The sequence below is a fragment of the Muntiacus reevesi genome, chromosome 1 (genome assembly GCF_963930625.1).
Source record: "Muntiacus reevesi chromosome 1, mMunRee1.1, whole genome shotgun sequence".
NCBI classification, from domain to species: Eukaryota; Metazoa; Chordata; class Mammalia; order Artiodactyla; family Cervidae; genus Muntiacus; species Muntiacus reevesi.
In genome coordinates, this window is record NC_089249.1 from 11,979,956 (window position 1) to 12,001,223 (window position 21,268).

The 21,268-nt window shown below is 36.4% G+C and overlaps 1 protein-coding gene across 2 annotated transcripts in view; it reads left to right on the top strand.

The window, feature by feature from the left end:
* The window catches only part of PARPBP (PARP1 binding protein), a 62,535-nt gene that overhangs the window by 3,137 nt on the left and 38,130 nt on the right, over positions 1-21,268 (top strand). For both annotated transcript variants that reach the window (XM_065937873.1, XM_065937863.1), the window contains 3 exons: positions 390-545; positions 9,030-9,263; positions 12,343-12,450. In XM_065937873.1, the coding sequence (XP_065793945.1) occupies positions 393-545; positions 9,030-9,263; positions 12,343-12,450 (495 nt within the window). In that variant the 5' untranslated portion in view covers positions 390-392. The remainder of the gene's footprint in view (positions 1-389; positions 546-9,029; positions 9,264-12,342; positions 12,451-21,268) is intronic.

Here is a 21,268-nt window from a genome sequence, read left to right on the forward strand (position 1 = left end):
GAGGAAATTGTCTTTCTTTGTTTAGTCTTCTGCCATAGATATTACCATCTATCTCAAAATAAATATTTTTAAAAATACAGCTCACTATGTTTGTGTCTACAATCATGTTTGCAGAATTTGCCTTTATCTGTTTTGTATTAATTTTCAGATCGATGGTTGGATTTAATTATTTTACAAGATTTGGTTTAAGAAAACTAAAGGAGAGAAAAATATGATTGGGTAGAAGTTGTATTACTCTGTTTTTCTAAATTTAATTAAAAGCAGTTGTAGTAAATATGAAATGACCTCTTGCTCACTATTTTTCTCTTACTCTCCTTCCTTACACATGTTAAATATTATTTTCTAATTAAAATATGACTTTTTAACATTGCATTCTGTCCTACGTTAAGAGGATGGCTGGGCTTAATCAGAAGTCTATCTTGGATATGATTAAAGAGTTCAGAAGGAACTGGCACACTCTTTGTAACGCTGAGAGAACTACTGTGTGTGGTGCAGACTCCATGCTCTTGGCACTGCAGCTTTCCATGGCAGAGAACAACAAACAGGTTAGTAGACTGTATTTAGGTTAACTTTTTAAAAAAGTGAATTTTGGTTGCTGCCCATTTGAATAAACTTAATTGCATTAATTTCTGGGCAATATGTGTCCTTCTATGATAATGTCATTATACTATATTCAGAAGTGCCTCTGCATGTCTGTGTCAAAATATTGCAATTGGATTTGAAATGATTTGTTAATTTGTCAAAATTGAAGCTCTTATATGTATAATTTAATGTGTGACATGCACATTTGATGTTTAATTTATAATTTTAAGGTAAACATACAACTATTATGATTATTATGGTTAAAAATTATTTTAGTAAAACTTATGCAAAAAGTTCTAGAAGGCACACATAAATAATGTTTATTTAAATGTAATCCAAGTATTTTATGACTCGTTTCAGACTCTGTGGTATAGATTAATTATTCCTAAGCCAGGCTGTGAAGCAGAATCACTTGGAAGGGCTTTTATTTTTTTTTTTTTTTTTTTTTTTTTTTTTTTTTTTTTTTTTTTTTTTTTTTAGTGCTCAGTGCTATATTGTACATTTATTTTAGAAGGTACTACTTCCTGCCCTTTTCTTTTTTTTTTTTTTTTTTTTTTTTTTTAATATTATTTTATTAGTTGGAGGCCAATCACTTTACAACATTTCAGTGGGTTTTGTCATACATTGACATGAATCAGCCATATAGTTACACGTATTCCCCATCCCGATCCCCCCTCCCACCTCCCTCCCCACCCGACTCCTCAGGGTCCTCCCAGTGCACCAGGCCCGAGCACCTGACTCATGTATCCCACCTGGGCTGGTGGTCCGTTTCAGCATAGATAATATACATGCTGTTCTTTCAAAACATCCCACCCTCACGTTCTCCCCCAGAGTTCAATAGTCTGTTCTGTACTTCTGTGTCTCTTTTTCTGTTTTGCATATAGGGTTATCGCCACCATCTATCTAAATTCCGTATATATGTGTTAGTATACTGTAATGTTGGAAGGGCTTTTAAAAAGTACTGGCTCCTGTGCCCTAATCTTGGACACTGATTTTCCTGAACCTTCACTGAGACCCTGGAAATTGTCTTATTTTTTTAATCAAACTTTTAATCTTTTTAATCTGAAGTGGTTTTTGCACAGTTGGCTTGGGCCAAAGAGTGTTTAGAATAAGCTCTACCTAATGGTTGAGAGATGTTCAGATGAGAGAAGGATGAATGTAGGCTGGAGTGCTAAGGAAAGTCTTCTTGGACTTTACATAATATACTTAAAGGAGGGAAGTCTTTGGATAGGAAGAATTTAAAGAAGTGGTGAAGGAAGGAGGTCGGCGGAGGGCACGACTGGGTCCGGGCCCTCAGGAAGCATCCAGGGGGATTAAAATCATGATGGTTTGAAAATGGTCAGGAGACCTAGCATTATCTTGACTAGAGAAGAAAATTTTTGAAGGGTAAAATGTTTTCAATGGGTCTGTTGGGTTAGCTAGTGAAATGACATTCTGATGAATTATTTTAATTCTATATGTAAGTAGTTCCCAGACTTGAATTTCATATACTAGTAGAATTTCCCTCTCAAATTAGACATTGACAGATTTGAATATTTCTCATGTTAGCACATAAAGCCATTGAGAAAAAACAATGACTGAGCCATCATTTTGAAAAAGGAAGAATAATTTAACACCTAAAAATTAGGAATTTTAAATGGTGCTTAAGTACACCTTTAAAAGGATACTTTTTGAGGTATCTTTTTCTTAAACTATTCATATCCTATGCTTGTTTTGTTGTTCAATTGCTAAGTTGTGTCCGTCTCTTTGGTACCCCATGCCAGGCTTCCTTGCTTATTTTACTGTTGACTTATTTTTGCCTCTTTCTTATTCTTTGAAAAGAGTTCTACGTGTAATATTTTAGATGCTCTCTTGTACACTTTGTCGATATCTTTCAGTGTGCTTACCCATATTCACTGGATATACTTCCCTTATGTTCAGTTCAGTCAGTCGCTCATTTGTGTCCGACTCTTTGGGACCCCATGGACTGCAGCATGCCAGGCCTCCCTGTCTATCACCAACTCCCGGAGTTTACTCCAACTCATGTCCATTGAGTTGGTGATGCCTTCCAGTCATCTCATCCTCTGTTGTCCCCTTCTCCTCCCACCTTCAATCTTTCCCAGCATCAGCGTATTTTGAAAAGAGTCAATTCTTCGCATCAGGTGGCCAAAGTATTGGAGTTTCAGCTTCAACATCAGTCCTTCCAATGAATATTCAGGACTGATTTCCTTTAGGATAGACTGATTGGATCTCCTTGGGACTCTCAAGAGTCTTCTCCAACACTATAGTTCAAAAGCATCGATTCTTTGGTGCTCAGCTTTCTTTATAGTCCAACTCTCACATCTGTACATGACTAGTGGAAAAACCATAGCCTTGACTAGATGGACTTTTGTTGGCAAAGTAATGTCTGCTTTTTAATATGTTATCTAGGTTGGTCATAACTTTTCTTCCAAGGAGCAAGTGTCTTTTAATTTCATGCCTGCAGTCACCATCTGCATTGATTTTGGAGTCCAGAAATATAAAGTCAACCACTGTTTCCACTGTTTCCCCTTCTATTTGCCATGAAGTGATGGGACCGGATGCCATGATCTTAGTTTTCTGACTGTTGGGCTTTAAGCCAACTTTTTCACTCTCCTCTTTCACTTTGATCAGGAGGCTCTTTAGGTCTTCGCTTTTTGCCATAAGGGTGGTGCCATCTCTCTGTATATCTAAGGTTATTGATATTTCTCCTGGCAGTCTTGATTCCAGCTTGTGCTTCATCCAACCCAGCCTTTCTCATGATGTACTCTTGTCAGCCTCTCTACTGAGTCTTACTCTGGTATGGTCAAGTACTTGCTGAACATTGTACCTTGCTGTTCCATTACTGTCCACATCAGTTTTTAAAGGTAGATTACAGTGTTTGCTCCTTGAAGTTACCAACCTAACCTTCCATTGTTTTCTCAGTCACCGAAACTGGACACCCAAGGAACATCATAGGATCTCTTTCCTTTGTTCCCCTTTGCAATTCATTTCCAAATCTTTTGAAATTTACTGCATGAGTATTTAGAAAAGAATATGTCCTTCTTTAGTAATGTGGAGAAATGGTGCTAAGGTAAATAATAGATTACAAGGATATTGTAATATTGTAATGCAATGGGCTAGATGAAGGTTAAACCTTGGTGACCATGCACTCGAAAATAAGAGAGAGAAAATGAAATTATTAAGAATCATTATTGTATAGTGATTGAGGAGGGGTGTTCTGGAATCAAATAGATTGTATCCAGATTACCTCTTTTGTTGGTTTATGAATAATTAAAAATATATCCACAAGCTAAGTGAAATATACCCTGAAGAAAATTTAGTTCTCATTGTAAAAATTTTGACATATTAAAATATTTAATCCAAGTCATTTTTTCTTTTGGATTTGCCTGTGTAGAGTTCACTCAAGCTCTCTTTCTCTTTGTTAATTTTCTACTTGTTAATTCTCTTAACTTACCAAAAATTCAGGCTCTGGGTGGGAAAGAAGAGCAAAGATGAAATGCAACTGAACTTTTTGCAATCCGTGTGTATATATGCACGTTTGCAGTGGAGATGGTGGATTGTGGGTCAGTTTTGCTTTACCTCTTCGTGTGCAGAGTCAGCTCAAGCGTTCCATCTGTGCTTAGACTTTGTCACTTGGCAATGTGCAGCATCCACCTGCCTGCAGGTGTGTTCAGATGTAGCAGATAGTAAGGTGGACTTGGTTGTACATATCCTTCATCTATATTTTCCATCCTGTGCTTTGAGCTTTAGGTTTTTAATTCTCTGAAGTTTAAGAATAAAAGTCCCTAAAGTATAGTCTTTACAACTGAATTTGACTACGGTAAAACCTTTGAATACCTGGTTGTTAATCTGTTTATTGGTGTGTTTGTGTTCTTAACTGCTTTGGTGGGGAGAAAGAAAATAACCTTTGGATTTCAGGGTTTTGGCATATTTTCTGAGCAGGGGAGATATTTTAGCTTAAATAATGTGATACATCTCTATCAGTTTTATACCACTAAAGATTTAACCTATAATAGATTCATTGAAGATTTTTGATTTCATTATATGGCAGATATGTATAACTTCATTGTTGCTGTTTAGTTGCTCAGTTGTGTCCAACTCTTTGCGACCCCATGGACGGTAGCCTGCCAGGCTTCTCTGTCCATGGGATTCTCCAGACAAGAATACTGGAGTGGATTGCCTTTCCTTCTCCATAACTTCATTACTACATTGCAAATAAAATTTTAGCCTTTCCTTTTTTTGGAATTGGTTCTATAGTTTTAATTTGTCTGGCCATTGCCCTATTAAGGCTATTTTTCAACTTAACTAGCCTTAAGAACCGTACAAATATTCCTTTGAATGAAACAAAGATACTAATTTTATAACTTTGTGGAAAGCTGTCATAGCACCTGTGGTTGACTGTCAGATTTGAAAATGATCCAATAGTGACATAACAAATAAGAAGAAACAGTTTTTTTTTTTTTAGTTTCTTTTTTTTTTCATTTATTTTTATTAGTTGGAGGCTAATTACTTTACAATATTGTAGTGGGTTTTGTCATACATTGACATGAATCAGCCATGAAGTTACATGGTGATCTGTTTCACCATAGACAATATACATGTTTCGATGCTGTTCGCTCGAAACAGCCCACCCTCGCCTTCTCCCACAGAGTCCAAAAGTCTGTTCTGTACATCTGTGTCTCTTTTTCTGTTTTGCATATAGGGTTATCATTACCATCTTTCTAAATTCCATATACATGTGTTAGTATACTGTAATGTTCTTTATCTTTCTGGCTTACTTCACTCTGTATAATGGACTCCAGTTTCATCCATCTCATTAGAACTGATTTAGATGATTTTTTTTAATGGCTGAGTAATATTCCATGGTGTATATGTACCACAGCTTCCTTATCCATTCATCTGCTGATGGGCATCTATCCATTCGTCTGCTGATGGGCATCTAAGAAACAGTTTTAAAAATTGTATTCTATTCATCTACCACCCGTCTGGCAATAAACTGTTATTTTACATTGAATAAAAAAAGAGAAAGGAAGCTGACAGTTTTGATTGCTTATAGTTTATCAGGTGTTATTTAGTCTGTACAATCTTACTTTATAACCAAGGAAGCTGACTCAGGGATTTCAGTATCTTACTCAAGGTCGTACATCCAATTAATGCTCTTAGGTAAACTTGCTATCTTTTCTCTTTCAATAACAAGAATTCCAGTTAGTTAAAAATGTAAAGTTTATTTAAAATTCTGAATAATTATACAAGTAACTTCGGTAAAATGTAAAAAGTACAGGTACTCTGATAAGTGTAACTCGCTTTTTCTCATTTTATTCTTGTGAAATACAGTCCTCCTTATGTCCATCAGAGAACTAAAGCATTGAACGTTTTGAACTTCCTTCAGATATTCGCCAGCTGGCATGTTTTCTTAGCAAAACATTTTCTGATTTGACCGCAAACTCTCTCAATTAGTTGTTACTGGTTTGAATGATAGAATATGCTGTCATGATGGGCACCTGATCGTGAAAACTGATATTTGGAGTGCATTTTTATTTGGATTTAAAATGTTTTTACAATCCCAGTATAAACACTGTTAATATAGTCAAAACCTTTTCTCACAAGATCAAGAACTCGTATAGTTTTACTTTTGTTATAGTCATTAGGATAGGACTTCCCAGGTGGCACAGTGGTAGAGAATCCGCCTGCCAATGCAGGAGACACAAGAGACGTGGGTTCAGTCCCTGGGTTGGGAAGATCCCCTGGAGAAGGAAGTGGCAACCCACTCCAGCATTCTTGCCTGGAAATTCCATGGACAGAGGAGCCTGGTGGGCTACAGTCCATGGGGTTGCAAAGAGTAAGACACAACTGAGGACTGCACAGTCATTAGGATGAAATCTGTACATTTATGTTAGGCAAAATCTTTATTTATTTTTAACATGAAGGTTGTTATTCCAAAATAGTTTTTAGGAATTTTCGAGATATAACAGTTTAGTTTTGTAACTCTAAATAATTGGATTAATTTAGCTAATTAAATAATTAATTTAATTAATTAGTTTAACTAAATAGCATTTGGAAATTTTATGGTGTGTAAGTAACATTTGTGAGATTGGTAAGTAAAGTATACAATTTTGATGCAATGCTGAGAAATTACAAATCTGTCTTATATCTGGGTCCAGTGTTTGAGAGTTACTGATTTTTTTTTTGGTTGTGCATTGAACTAACTTCATGAAATATAATTAATTTTAATAATTTTTATATAACAGATCCTTACTTTAAAGACAATAAAGATAATTTTCTTAGTTGCTCCCATATGGATAAATAAAGAGCTAATTATTTTAAGGCAGTTTGGGCACCTTGTCTTAAATTTGGATATTAGTTAGAAAATATGGCTAATTTTTACAAAAGATACAGAGATTTGAAAGAATCAGATATGTAGAAAGTAACATATTATTTGGCTTCCTTTTATTTCTTTCTATTAATCCTCATTGGCTAAAGATGATGTTACAATTTAGTTCCAATGAATAGTGCTATTTAAATACCCACCCATTTTTAAATGCTATTAATGGAAAGATATTGGTGTTAGCAAAAAATGCTAACGTATGTATTAAATTTAACTGTGTAAGAGGGCAACAAAATATATTTCTCAAAACCATGTACAGATACTTAAAAATATTTGTTACTCATCCTGCATTGGAAAGCAGTAGTTAGATTTTTTTTTTTTTTAACTAAATTAGGTCTAGCATGTTTTGGAGGGCATCACTGTTAATATCTGGGATACTTAAGTGGAACAGAATGCAATCAATTAAAAAAAAATCTTCAACATGTCCACGAGATAATTTATTATGAAGATACTGAAGAAGAGGAAAAAAAGAACAATTTTGCCTATTTAGTAACATCTGACAACTTATAGAAAGAAACCTGAACTGTTGCTTTTTAGCATTTGTTTGTGATAGTTAAGTGTGATGATAAGCAGGGAAGGTTCAAAATTCTTCACTGACCCTAAATTTTAGCAGATATTTTAGCTTCCCTGGAAATAGTAATAAAACATAATTTTTAAAAATTGAAGTTTTATGATCATGCTTTAAGACTAACATTTGGGATAATGTAGTATGTACGAATACAGTATGGCATTAAAGTTTTAAATAAGAGACTAAAAATACCTTAGCAAAAAGAACTAAAAAGAATCTATTTCCTCAATCAATAGCACTTAAGTACAGCTCACTACTCACCCATCCTCCCCCACATTTGGTAGAAGAAATTTAGTAAGGTTCAGGAAATAAGATGACTATATTTGTTAAGGGTTTCCTTTGTGGTTTTGATGTTAAAGAATCTTCCTGCAGTGCAGGAGACCTGGGTTCGATCCCTGGGTGGGGAAGATCACCTGGAGAAGGGAATGGCAACCCACTCCAGTATTCCTGCCTGGGAAATCTCATGAACGGAGGAACCTGACAGTCTACAGACCATGGAGTTTCAAAGGACTGACACAATTAAGCGACTAACACTTTCACTCTCTTTCCTATTTGTTAACTTTGTCATGTGCAAACTTTTTATAGTTGATAGTATTTTTAAAAATCAACAAAATCTTTTTCTTTTATATCAGGTTTTAATATTATTCTTTAGTTTAACTTGGATGTTCTTTTAAAACCCGGTGGAATTCAATGTAGAGTTTTCTATGACAAAATTCAATTTGTAACATTCAGAAAACAAAGATTATGGCATCTGGTCCCATCACTTCATGGCAAATAGATGGAGAAACAGTGGAAATGGTGGCAGACTTTATTTTTTGGATTCCAAAATCACTGCAGATGGTGATTGCAGCCATGAAATTAAAAGACACTTACTCCTTGGAAGAAAAGTTATGACCAACCTAGACAGCATGTTAAAAAGCAGAGACATTACTTTGCCAACAAAGGTCCATCTAGTTAAGGCTTTGGTTTTTCCAGTGGTCCTGTATGGATGTGAGAGTTGGACTATAAAGAAAACTGAGCATTGAAGAATTGATGCTTTTGAACTGTGGTGTTGGAGAAGACTCTTGAGAGTCCCTTGGACTGCAAGGAGATCCAACCAGTCCATCTTAAAGGAGATCAGTCCTGGGTGTTCATTGGAAGGACTGATGTTGAAGCTGAAACTCAATACTTTGGCCACCCGATGTGAAGAGCTGACTCATTTGAAAAGACCCTGATGCTGGGAATGATTGAAGGCGAGAGGAGAAGGGGATGACAGAGGGAGGGTAAGATGGTTGGATGGCGTCACTGACTCAATGGACATGAGTTTGAGTAAACTCCAGGAGTTGGTGATGGACAGGGAGGCCTGGCCTGCTGCAGTCCTTGGGTCACAAAAGAGTCGGACACGACTGAGCGACTGAACTGAACTGAACTGATCTTAATTGTAAGTTAATGAGTAACTAACATCCAACTTAATCATCTTATTTTTGGTAATTTTTTACTTTTATTCTCTTTCAGCATAGTGGAGAATTTGCAGTCTCTCTCAGTGATATCATATTGACCTGGAAATACTTTCTACATGAGAAATTAAATTTACCAGTTGAAAATATAAAAGTGATTGACCATTATGATGGCATCAGGAAGATTTATGATGATTTCTTAAAGAATAGTAACATGTTAGATCTGATTGATATTTATAAAAAATGTAGTGATTTGACTTCTAATTGTGAAAATTATGCAAATATATCTCCTGTAAGTATTTTTTAAATAATTCTGTCTCAATTGAATTAAAATTTGGCTAGATTTATTTTTATTTTAAGTGATGGTATTAGTATTTACAGTAACTTGATAATGCTTTTGCTTTTTGGATCATATTAAGAACAGAAAATTTTGCTACCTGAAAGCTAGTCATTACTTGAGGGAAATATTTTGGTGGTAAATTTTGTTGAACTTGTGTTATTAATATTTTGTTAAATTATAAGAATAGCTACTTATTAGATCAAAACATTGTTAATAAATCAATACCAAATGTGTGATTTCTTTTTGAATTATGTCAAGGATTGCTATTGTATTTTACTTTCTTGGTTTAGGGTGCATCTGTTCATTTGGCATATATAGCATAAATAATTGCTATGACTATGGATTAATATTTTTTACTAAGGTGGAGTATGATTTAATGAGAATGTTAAGTATGATACACTCTGCATGAGGTAGTATTCTATTCCTTTTTTGCAGACATATTCATTACCTTATTTTTTAATAGAGTATGAATTTTAAAGTTAATGGAGTATCATCCTTCATAGCTTGGTTGATAAACTATTCTAGAATATATTTGAATATATCAGTATGTTTTAACATATTGAAAATATATTTCTTTATCTTAACACTTACCAAGTGCCACTAAAGAAGTAATTAAACAGTGGTAATAGAAGAAAATAATTGTAGCCATAATTAGAAGGAAATGTTTACTGGAATTTCTAAGATAATAAACTATTTTATGTATGGCAAAAACCACTACAATATTGTAACGTAATTAGCCTCCAACAAATAAAAATAAATGGAAAAAAAAATAAATTAAAAAAAACTATTTTACAAATTTTTCTTTTCACTAACTTGGCAGTAGTGTTTTGGCTTCTTAGAATAGAAACCTCAACAATAACAGTTGTTTAAGATAATGAAAGTTTGTTTTCTTCTTTTGTAAAAAATGTCTAAAGGTAAGTAAGCATCTAGGACTTGTGTGATTGGTTCATGGTTATCAGATACCTAGGTGTTTTCTGTCATTCTGCCCTCTCTCCCATCTTAGTTCTTCACTTCTACCCTCAAGATCATTTGTGGTTCAAGGTAGGTGTTGGAGCTCCAGATGTTGTATCAGCATTTCTTGCAGCAGGAAGTAATAAGGGAGGACAGTCTCTTTTCCTTTTAAGTGGTGTAGCTCTTTGGATTCCATCTCACTAGCCAAAGCTTAGTCACATGGCCACACCAAGGTGCTAGCCAGGATGGAGAATATAGTTTTTATTCGGTAACATGCCAGAAACAAAAAGAAAGCTCAGATACTAAGGAAGAAGGGGAGAAGGGATACTGGCAGGTGGTTTGTTGTCCTTTGCCTCATTGGGCCATCATGAAAATCCTCGCCCTTTTGTAACTTTCTTAAAATACATGCATGTATATGCATACCCTGGCATACACACCCCTACCATAATAAGGATACTTGTGAGTGAAGACAGGTTTTTTTAAAATTCCCCTCTAGTTATATTTTATTTGCTTGCTTTTAGAGATGATTTTTAACTATTTTTCACAAAGTTCACTTAGAGAGACTAATGAAACACAAGTTTTAGATTGTAGGAATAATAAACAAGAATTTCTGAAAAGCCAGTTAGAGTATTATTTGCCTGAGGTCTTTGTTTTCATTTTATCCTTTGCCTCTAAGTTCTCTAACAAGTTCCTTCATTTAAGTGAATTAACTAATAGTGTGAGATATATAAGGTTCTATATTTGAAGATGTTCTGCCTCCAAATATCAGTATGTCTCCTCTGCAGAACATCAGGAAAGAAGTGCGAGCTGCTGAGATAGTAATATATGAAGTAGAAAATTTTCTGCATTTAAATCTTAGAAGACCAACAACTTGATTGATACTTAGGTTACTCAAAGGAAACTTGCAGTGAGGAAAAAGTGAGCAGGAAAATACCTTTAGATTGATTTTTTTAAAAATATGCTGAATATCTTAATTTAAAGTATCTTTAAAGATACATATTCAGAAAGTTCTAAAGATTTCTGAATGTAAAGATCCTGAAATTTCATGATCCTGATAAGCATTCTTTGTTATTGATTTATTGTAGTCTAAATCAGGAAGAATTATAAGGAGTTAAGATAAAGGTAATGCAGGGAAGTTCTGGGACATAATTTGAATGATGCCCCTCTCCCTTTTACTTCCTACTTTTATAATTCCTCTCCTGAGGGATATGGATGCAGGGCCCCATGGGCATCTAGAAGCATAAAGTGAAGTTGCTCAGCTGTGTCCAACTCTTTGTGACCCCATGGACTGTAGCCTACCAGGCTTCTCCGTCCATGGGATTTCCCAGGTAAGAATACTGGAGCGGGTTGCCATTTCCTTCTCCAGGGGATCTTCCCAACCCAGGAACTGAATCCCAGTCTCTTGCATTGCAGACATACTCCTTCACTGCAGGCAGATTCCTGTACTGCAGGCAGATTCTTCACCAACTGAGCTATGAGGAAAGTCCTGAGAAGAGTTTAGCAGTCCTTAGAGATCTCGGGAAGGTCAATAAATGCCTTCTATGAGTGTGCCGGGGTTTTCTGACTCTCAGGAAGCCATTAAGTAGCCCAACAGATGGTCTTACTGTTGGTGAGGCTTGAGAGACCACAAAAAGACTTTCTCAGCCTAAGCAGGTGACTGGCAGCATGTTTATTTCTCTACAGTCAGCTGAGCCTCAAAGAACTAGTGAAAAAAAGCTCTTTGGGACTCAGCTGTTTAGGTATATTAAATGATGACAGTTCTATGAATAATGGAAGTTGAAATGATCTCTACTCCTTATGGGGGCTTCCCAGGTGATGCTAGTGATAAAGAACCTGCCCGCCAATGCAGGAGATGCAGATTCGATCCCTGGGTCAGGAAGATCCCTGGAGGAGGGCATGGCAGCCCACTCCAGTATTCTTGTCAGGAGAATCCCATGGACAGAGGAGCCTGGTGGGCTACAGTCCATGGGGTCGCACAGAGTCAGACACGACTGAAGCGACTTAGCACACATGTACTACTCTTTGTGGAGCAGCAGTGGAATTCTCAGCTGATTGTAGTAATACTGTGTAATTCTTACAGAGTTGCCTGTTGGATTTTCTGTCTGGCAGAGAGTATGCAGTAGATGATGAGACTGATCTTTCTAAACCAGCATCACCAATGAGTAAACACAACCAGGAAAATGAAAAGGTATGGATAAACTGAGGAAATTAAAGCTGGATATGGTCCTCTTCAAATCACTATGAATTTGATTGTATATTACAGTTATTTCTTTTTGTTACTTTTTACAAGTTTTTAATTTATTGCGTAAAAATACATTTGCAAAGAGTAGTACATTAGAGACTGGCAAGAGCATGATATTAATAATAATCAGTTTATTGTTTTATACTATGGTAACAGGCACTGTGCAAAATAGGTATCTAAGTATCAGAAAAGTAGTTAAAAATGCAGGTTGCCAGAGCTCTTTGAATTTTTGTATTTGGTGTACTTCCCAGTTAGCATTTTAAATGGTTGATTCTTAGAAGGATATGTACAATTGAAAAATGTGTTCTCTACTCTTTGCAGCAGAATAACTGATGTATCCTGAGTTCTGATAACAGGATTTGTTGTGCAAACAAACCATAAAAAGTAATACAGGCTTGGTCTAATGTAATTTGCCTTCAGTTGAACAGTATGCTAGATTCCTAATTACAGTAGTAATCCCTCACCTTTTTTTTTTTAAAACTGCTCCTCGAAGCTCGTGGAATCTTAGTTCTCAGACCAGGGATTGAATCCTGGCCCCCGGCAGTGAAAGTACAAAGTCTTAAACACTGGACTGCCAGGATATTTTCCAGATTGCAGTTTTAAAAATATATTTTACACTATGGGATTCCCTGGTAGCTCAGATAGTAAAGAATTTTACTGTAATGTGGGAGACCTGGGTTTGATCCCTGGTTTGGGAAGTTACTCTGAAGAAGGGAATAGCAACCCACTCTAGTATTCTTGCCTGGAGAATCCCATGGACAGTTCATGTGGTTGCTAAGAGTCAGACATGACTGAGTGACTAATCCTCAGGTAAATACCTATATGACTACTTTTTAAACTGAATAATGTACTTTATGGTCTTCCCAGGTGGCTCAGTGGTAACGAATCTGCCTGCCAAGCAGGAGATGTGAGTTTGATCCCTGGGTGGGGAGTATCCCCTGGAGGAGGAAATGGCAACCCGCTCCAGTATTCTTGCCTGAGAAATCCCGTGGATAGAGGAGCCTGGTAGTCTACAGTTCATGTGGTTGCGAAAGAGTTGAACACAACCTGGTGACTAAACAGTAGCAACAATGTGGTGTATATCTGCATCTAATATTTTTTCTGTCCCATATGAAAGTTAAATTGCTGACATCATGACACTTAAGCCCTAAAATATTTCAGCATATTATTTCCTGAAAATGAGGGCAGAACTACAATACCGTTATCATGTACAAGAAAACTGAAATAGTCCCTAATATCATCTATTTACTAAACTTCCAATTCAAATTTCTCCACTTGTCCCCATAATGAGTTTTATGTCTCTTTAGATTCTTAGCATTCCCTTCTTTTTTTTTTTTTTTTTGTTATTTTTCGGTTGAGTTCCTACTGGTATTATTTAACTTCTTCCTCTATGTCCAATAAACTGGAAACACTTAACTGCTTGCTTAGATTGAGGTTTAACATTTTCCTAATAACCAAATGCTGAGTATTTCAATTTGTATCATACCAGAAGATTTGCCTGATTGTTCAAAAGGTAAATAATTCACCTGCCAATGCAGGAGACCCGGGTTTGATCCCTGGTTTGGGATGATCCCCTGGAGAAGGGCATGGCAACCCACTCCAGTATTCTTGCCTGGAGAATCCCATGGACAGAGGAGCCTGGTGGACTTCAGTCCACGGGGTATCAAAGAGTCTGACACAACTAAGCGACCGATACACAAGAGACACAAACTCAAGTTGTCCTGAGTTTGTGAGGTCTTTCCAATGTAAAGATGTAGTTTTTCTTTTGCTGTCAAAAAAGATCTAGTGATAGTCTGACACTGTAAATATCCTGTCTCCCTATAACCTTTCACCAAATGGTTTTGAACATACATTGATAATCCTGGTCTGAATCAGTTATTTTTTTAGAATTTGCAGAATGGTTAGTTTCCAAGTCTGTCGTGTTGTTGCACTAATTTGCTGTCATTTCTCAGTGAAGAAGAGCTTTATCTCATTAACTGGGATGAAGTACAGTTCCCTAAAATTGGCAGGATCACTATTTAATTCTTTCCCTTTAATTACCAGTTTAGTAGTTAGTGTAATAGTTACTTATAGGAAGCAAATTAGATATTTTTTGTTTTCTTTCTCTTTTTATGTGTGTTTATATTATTGTGTACTTAACGAATTTTTATTTACTCAGAATTTTAAAATCAATTAGTAATCTTTGGTGCTAAAATGTAGGGGTTCACTTCAATTTGGGTCCTCTTAGATTTATAAGCACTTCCTTCTTTTCTGGTACAAGAAAATATCCAAGCCCACCTTTGATTGTGTCCTGCTTAGGAATAGTTTCTTTTAGTGATTGTAACGGTTCTCTTGCTTGCTTGTTTTTTCCTCCTACCTTGACAAGATGCTTACCAAATTGCCTCATCTTTTCTCATGATACTTAAGGAGTACTTTCATACCTCAAGACGGTAGATCACTTATAGATCTTTTTGATATATCTTAAAGGCTACAGGGAGGAAGCAATAATTGCTATTGTGCCTTTTATTTAAGAGGAGTGAACTAATTTATACATGTAAAATGACCTAAATGACCAGTAGTGAGGTCCTGCCTGTTCCAATGGAAAATCCTTATAAGGAGCCTCTTAAAAAATTGTGTCTTATGTGGAAAATGGGTAGATTGTACAGCTTTTATCCCAGTTTTTCTCTATTTACTAGATGAATTTATGAAAGGGATATAGTAGGTCTTTGTTAGAAGTAACAGAAATAAATTATAAAAGTGATTAAGAGAGCTCAAATAATGGGGTTTATGCCAGTTGCATATAAGGATCCAGCATAACTCAAAGACCCTGATATTTGTAGCATCAAATACTGGGAGTGAATTATATAAAGTTATCATCACTAGACTTATTTTACAATAAAAAATTATCTTAAAGGGATAACCATGAAAAAGGATTTTATTAACAGCCTACATGAAAACTGGAACGAACTTTTTATGTACTTGGTACATAGAAACTGAAGGCCTTCATTGTAAGTCTTTAGTTTTTTATTTTAAAAAAAGGGAACCCTCTTACACTGTTGGTGGGAATGCAAACTAGTACAGCCACTGTGGATAACAGTGTGGAGATTTCTTAAAAAACTGGAAATAGAACTGCCATATGACCCAGCAATACCACTTCTGGGCATACACACCGAGGGAACCAGAACTGAAAGAGACACGTGTACCCCAATGTTCATCGCAGCACTATTTACAATAGCCAGGACATGGAAGCAACCTAGATGTCCATCGGCAGACGAATGGATAAGAAAGCCATGGTACATATACACAATGGAATATTACTCAACTATTAAAAAGAATACATTTGAATCAGTTCTAATGAGGTGGGTGAAACTGGAGCCTATTATACAGAGTGAAGTAAGTTACAAAGAAAAACACCAATAGAGCATATTAACACATATATATGAAATTTAGAAAGATGGTAACGATGACCCTATATGCGAGACAGCAAAAGAGACACAGATGTAAAGAACAGACCTTTGGACTCTGTGGGAGAAGGCGAAGGTGGGATGATTTGAGACAATAGCATTGAAACATGTATATTACCATATGTGAAATAGATCGCCAGTCCAAGTTAGATGCATGAGACAGGGTACTCAGGGCCGGTGCACTGGGATGACCCGAGGGATAGGATGGGGAGTGAGGTGGGAGAGGGGTTCAGGATGGGAACACATGTACACCCATGGCTGATTTCATGTGAATGTGTGGCAAAAACCACTACAATATTGTAAAGTAATTAGCCTCTGATTAAAAAAAACAACAACAATGGTAGTTTCTTAGTGTTAATCCTCTACTTTTTATCTTTTGCCTTCTAGGATTATATTTTCTGAGAGATTTTTATCCACCAGTTAGCTGATGGGTTAGATTTTTTGAGGACTATTGAAATAACAGCCATCCTCTCAACCAATTTTCTGTTACTTGCAGAATTCTAATTTTTCTTTTGCAGAGTATTTTTGGAAGGTAATGTATTTCTATTAAAATTCCAAAGTAAGTTTTTGGACTGTAGTCTTGCAAAGATATGTTTTGGTCACCAAGTGTGCCTACTAATGCCACACCAGTTCCTCAAGTAGATGAATGGAATGAATTGGAGAAACAATGTTTTTGTTTCCTTATTTTATTTTACTTCATTTTATTTTTCCCTGAAGTATTAAACTATTGATTTAGAAATTCTGAAGTAATGAAGAGAAAAATAGAATAAAGGCCACAAAAGAAAATAATCAGTTAAATAAAAAATTCTATGAGTATATTAGTTCTAGTCCAATTTTTTTGTTCCTTAAATGTAAGAATTTATGTATTGACAAAGAAATAAAAAAATACTTGTATAAATTTTAATCTCATCTTAGAGAAACTGACTTTCTTCAAATTGAGATTGAGTATATATGCTTTTCAATAATAGTTAAGGGATAAGAAAAGAAACTTGAAGTTTTCAGAAAGTTTAAATAAAATCGTTCAACTTCTAAACAAACATTGCAAGTATTTTGTGGTATGGATAGAATCAGTTTATTAAACAAATAAATGGAACAGTATCTTTATTTTTGGTATCTTGGTAAAAGCTTCAATCTTGTGGATTTTTTCAATTTAAGCCCTTGCTTCTGGATATCATAACTATATTTATGTGGAATGCTTTTCCAGAGAGCCACTTTAAAACCCACTTGCAAATACAAGAGCAGGGAAACCATAACTGCCATGTTATCTGACCATAATGATAGGGATAGATTTCCAATTGTAGCCGTGAGTTAAAAGAAACACTCTAACTGTGAGGACTCCAAGATGTTTTTGCCTGATGTTTTCCTAACATCACAAAAGGACAGAATTTGCTAACCCTAAAGAAAATCTCCTATGGCTGGAGATGTGGGAGTTTAAGCCCTGGTTTTATACACAGTGAGGATCAGACATATACATATTGGTAAACTCTCATTGTTTTTGGACAGCAGAAACACAGTGAAACAGAGACTGCATGAAATTAGAAAAGAGTAAAAAAGTTTCTGATTACAATGTCTTTTCTCTGCTTTGATTTTTGGGAATTTGTGTCACCCTTTCTGTATGTTTTAGACAGACTGTTGCACTGTGAGGTTAAAATGGAAACTTTTGTATTATAGATTCACATGATGGATTATGATTTACTGTGAAAATAGAGATAAAAAGACTTTTGAAATAAAGCAGGGAACTATGTTGTACCTTTTATTAAAATAAAATTTTAGAATAGATCTTAAAGATGATTTTAATTTAGTTGTACCTTAGTATGTTTCTTTGTAAGCCAATGTAATAAAAAATATGTAAGCACTAATTTGATCCCAGATAAGGGCTTCCCAGGTGATGCTAGTGGTAAAGAACCCACCTGCCAATGCAGGAGACATACGAGACATGGATTTGATCCCTGGGTCTGGAAGATCCTTGGAGGAGTGCATGGCAAACCACTCCAGTATTCTTGCCTGGAAAATCCCATGGACAGAGAAGCCTGGTGAGCTATGGTGCATTGGGTTGCAAAGAGTCAGACACAACTGAAGTGACTTAGCACATAGTTTTTATTAATAGTTTCAATTTTGAAATAATCTAAAAGGCCCAGCTACATGTATTAGTTTTTCCTTCATTTACCATTGAATGAAAGCAGATTGAGAAGCTATTAATAAAAATGGAATAATTACCTGCTATAATGCCAGTCATTCTTCTAGGCCCTGAGGATACATCATTTGCTCTCTTGGAACCCATAAAGTAGTAGAAAGACTTAAGAAAACAAAGTATTAGCAAGTATTGATACTTATGTAGAGAATAATAATTGACTGATATGCAGAGTTATAATGTGATAAGAAGGAGAATATGTGAATTGCTTCTTTACACTGGAAAATCAGAGATCCTCTCTGCATAGGTAACATTTAGTATCTTTAATATTTAAGAAAAAGTAATTTCATAGGGTCCCAATCTGATCACAGGACCACAGCCTTGTCTAACTCAATGAAACTAAGCCATGCCATGTGGGGCCACCCAAGATGGATGGGTCATGGTAGAGAGGTCTGACAGAATGTGGTCCACTGGAGAAGGGAATGGCAAACCACTTCAGTATTCTTGCCTTGAGAACCCCATGAACAGTATGAAAAGGCAAAAAGGACACTGAAAGATGAACTCCCCAGGTCAGTAGGTGCCCAATATTGCTATTGGAGATCAGTGGAGAAATAACTCCAGAAAGAATGAAGGGATGGAGCCAACGCAAAAACAACACCCAGTTGTGGATGGGACGGGTGATAGAAGCAAGGTTCGGTGCTGTAAAGAGAAATATTGCACAGGAACCTGGAATGTTAGGTCCATGAATCAAGGTAAATTGAAAGTGGTCAAACAGGAGAAGACAAGAGTGAACATCGACATTCTAGGAATCAGCGAACTAAGATGGACTGGAATGGGTGAATTTAATTCAGGTGACCATTATATCTACTACTGTGGAGAGGAATCCCTTAGAAGAAGTGGAGTAGCATTCATAGTCAGCGAAAGAGTCTGAAATGCAGTACTTGGATGCCATCTCAAAAACGACAGAATGATCTCTGTTCATTTCCAAGGCAAACCATTCAATATCACGGTAATCCAAGTCTATGCCCTGACCAGTAACACTGAAGAAGCTGAAGTTGAACAGTTCTGTGAAGACCTACAAGACCTTCTAGAACTAACACCCAAAAAAAGATGTCCTTACATTATAGGGGACTGGAATGCAAAAGTAGGAAGTCAAGAAACACCTGGAGAAACAGGCAAATTTGACCTTGGAGTACGGAATGAAGCAGGGCAAAGATTAATAGAGTTTTGCCATGAGAACACACTGGTCATAGCAAACACCCTCAACACAAGAGAAGATTCTATACATGGACATTACCAGATGGTCGACACCGAAATCAGATTGATTATATTCTTTGCAGCCAAAGATGGAGAAGCTTGATACAGTCAGCAAAAACAAGACCGGGAGCTGACTGTGGCTCAGATCATGAACTTCTTATTGCCAAATTCAGACTGAAATTGAAGAAAGTGGAGAAAACCACTAGACCATTCAGGTATGACCTAAATCAAATCCCTTATGACTCTACAGTGGAAGTGAGAAATAGATTTAAGGGACTAGATCTGATAGAGTGCCTGATGAACTATGGACTTAGGTTTGTGACATTGTACAGGAGACAGGAATGAAGACCATCCCCAAGAAAAAGAAATGCAAAAAAGCAAAATGACTGTCTGAGGAGGCCTTACAAATAGCTGTGAAAAGAAGGGAAGTGAAAAGCAAAGGAGAAAAGGAAAGATACCCATTTGAATGCAGATTTCCAAAGAATAGCAAGGAGAGATAAGAAAGCCTTCCTCAGCGATCAGTGCAAAGAAATAGAGGAAAACAATAGAATGGAAAAGACTTAGAGAGCTCTTCAAGAAAATTAGAGATACCAAGGGAACATTTCATGCAAAGATGGGCTCAATAAAGAACAGAAATGGTAGGGACCTAACAGAAGCAGAAGATTTTAAAAAGAGGTGGCAAGAATACACAGAAGAATTGTACAAAAAAGATCTTCATGACCCAGATAATCACGATGGTGTGATCACAAACCTAGAGCCAGACATCCTGGAATGTGAAGTCAAGTGGGCCTTAGGAAGCATCACTACGAACAAAGCTAGTGGATGTGATGGAATTCCAATTGAGCTTTTTCAAATCCTGAAAGATGATGCTGTGAAAGTGCTCCACTCACTACGCCAGCAAATTTGGAAACCTCAGCAGTGGCCACAGGACTGGAAGAGGTCAGTTTTCATTCCAATCCCAAAGAAAGGCAATGCCAAAGAATGCTCAAAACTACTGCACAATTGCACTCATCTCACACGCTAGTAAAGTGATGCTTAAAATTGTCCAAGCCAGGCTTCAGCAAAACCTGAACCGTGAACTTCCAGATGTTCATGCTGATTTTAGAAAATGCAGAGGAACCAGAGATCAAATTGCCAACATCCACTGGAACATCGAAAAAGCAGGAGAGTACCAGAAAAACATCTATTTCTGCTTTATTGACTAGGCCAAAGCCTTTGACTGTGTGGATCATAATAAACTGGAAAATTCTGAAAGAGATGGGAATACCAGACCACCTGACCTGCCTCTTGAGAAACCTATATGCAGGTCAGGAAGCAACACTTAGAACTGAACATGGAACAACAGATTGGTTCCAAATAGGAAAAGGAGTATGTCAAGGCTGTATATTGTCACCCTGCTTATTTAACTTATAGACAGAGTACATCATGAGAAACGCTGGGCTGGAAGAAGCACAAGCTGGAATCAAGATTGCCGGGAGAAATATCAATAACCTCAGATACGCAGATGACACCACCCTTATGGCAGAAAGTGAAGAAGAACTAAAGAGCCTCTTGATGAAAGTGAAAGAGGAGAGTGAAAAAGTTGGTAAAGCTCAACATTCAGAAAACTGAGATCATGGCATCTGGTCCCATCATGTCATAGCAAATAGTTGGAGAAACAATGGCTGACTTTTAGTTTTCCGGGCTTCAAAATCACTGCAGATGGTGACTGCAGCCATGAAATTAAAAGACGCTTACTCCTTGGAAGAAAAGTTATGACCAACCTAGACAGCATATTAAAAAGCAGAGACATTACTTTGCCCACAAAGGTCCATCTAGTCAAGGCTATGGTTTTTCTAGTGGTCATGTATGGATGTGAGAGTTGGACGATAAAGAAAGCTGAGCACTGAAGTATTGATGCTTTTGAACTGTGGTGTTGGAAAAGACTCTTGAG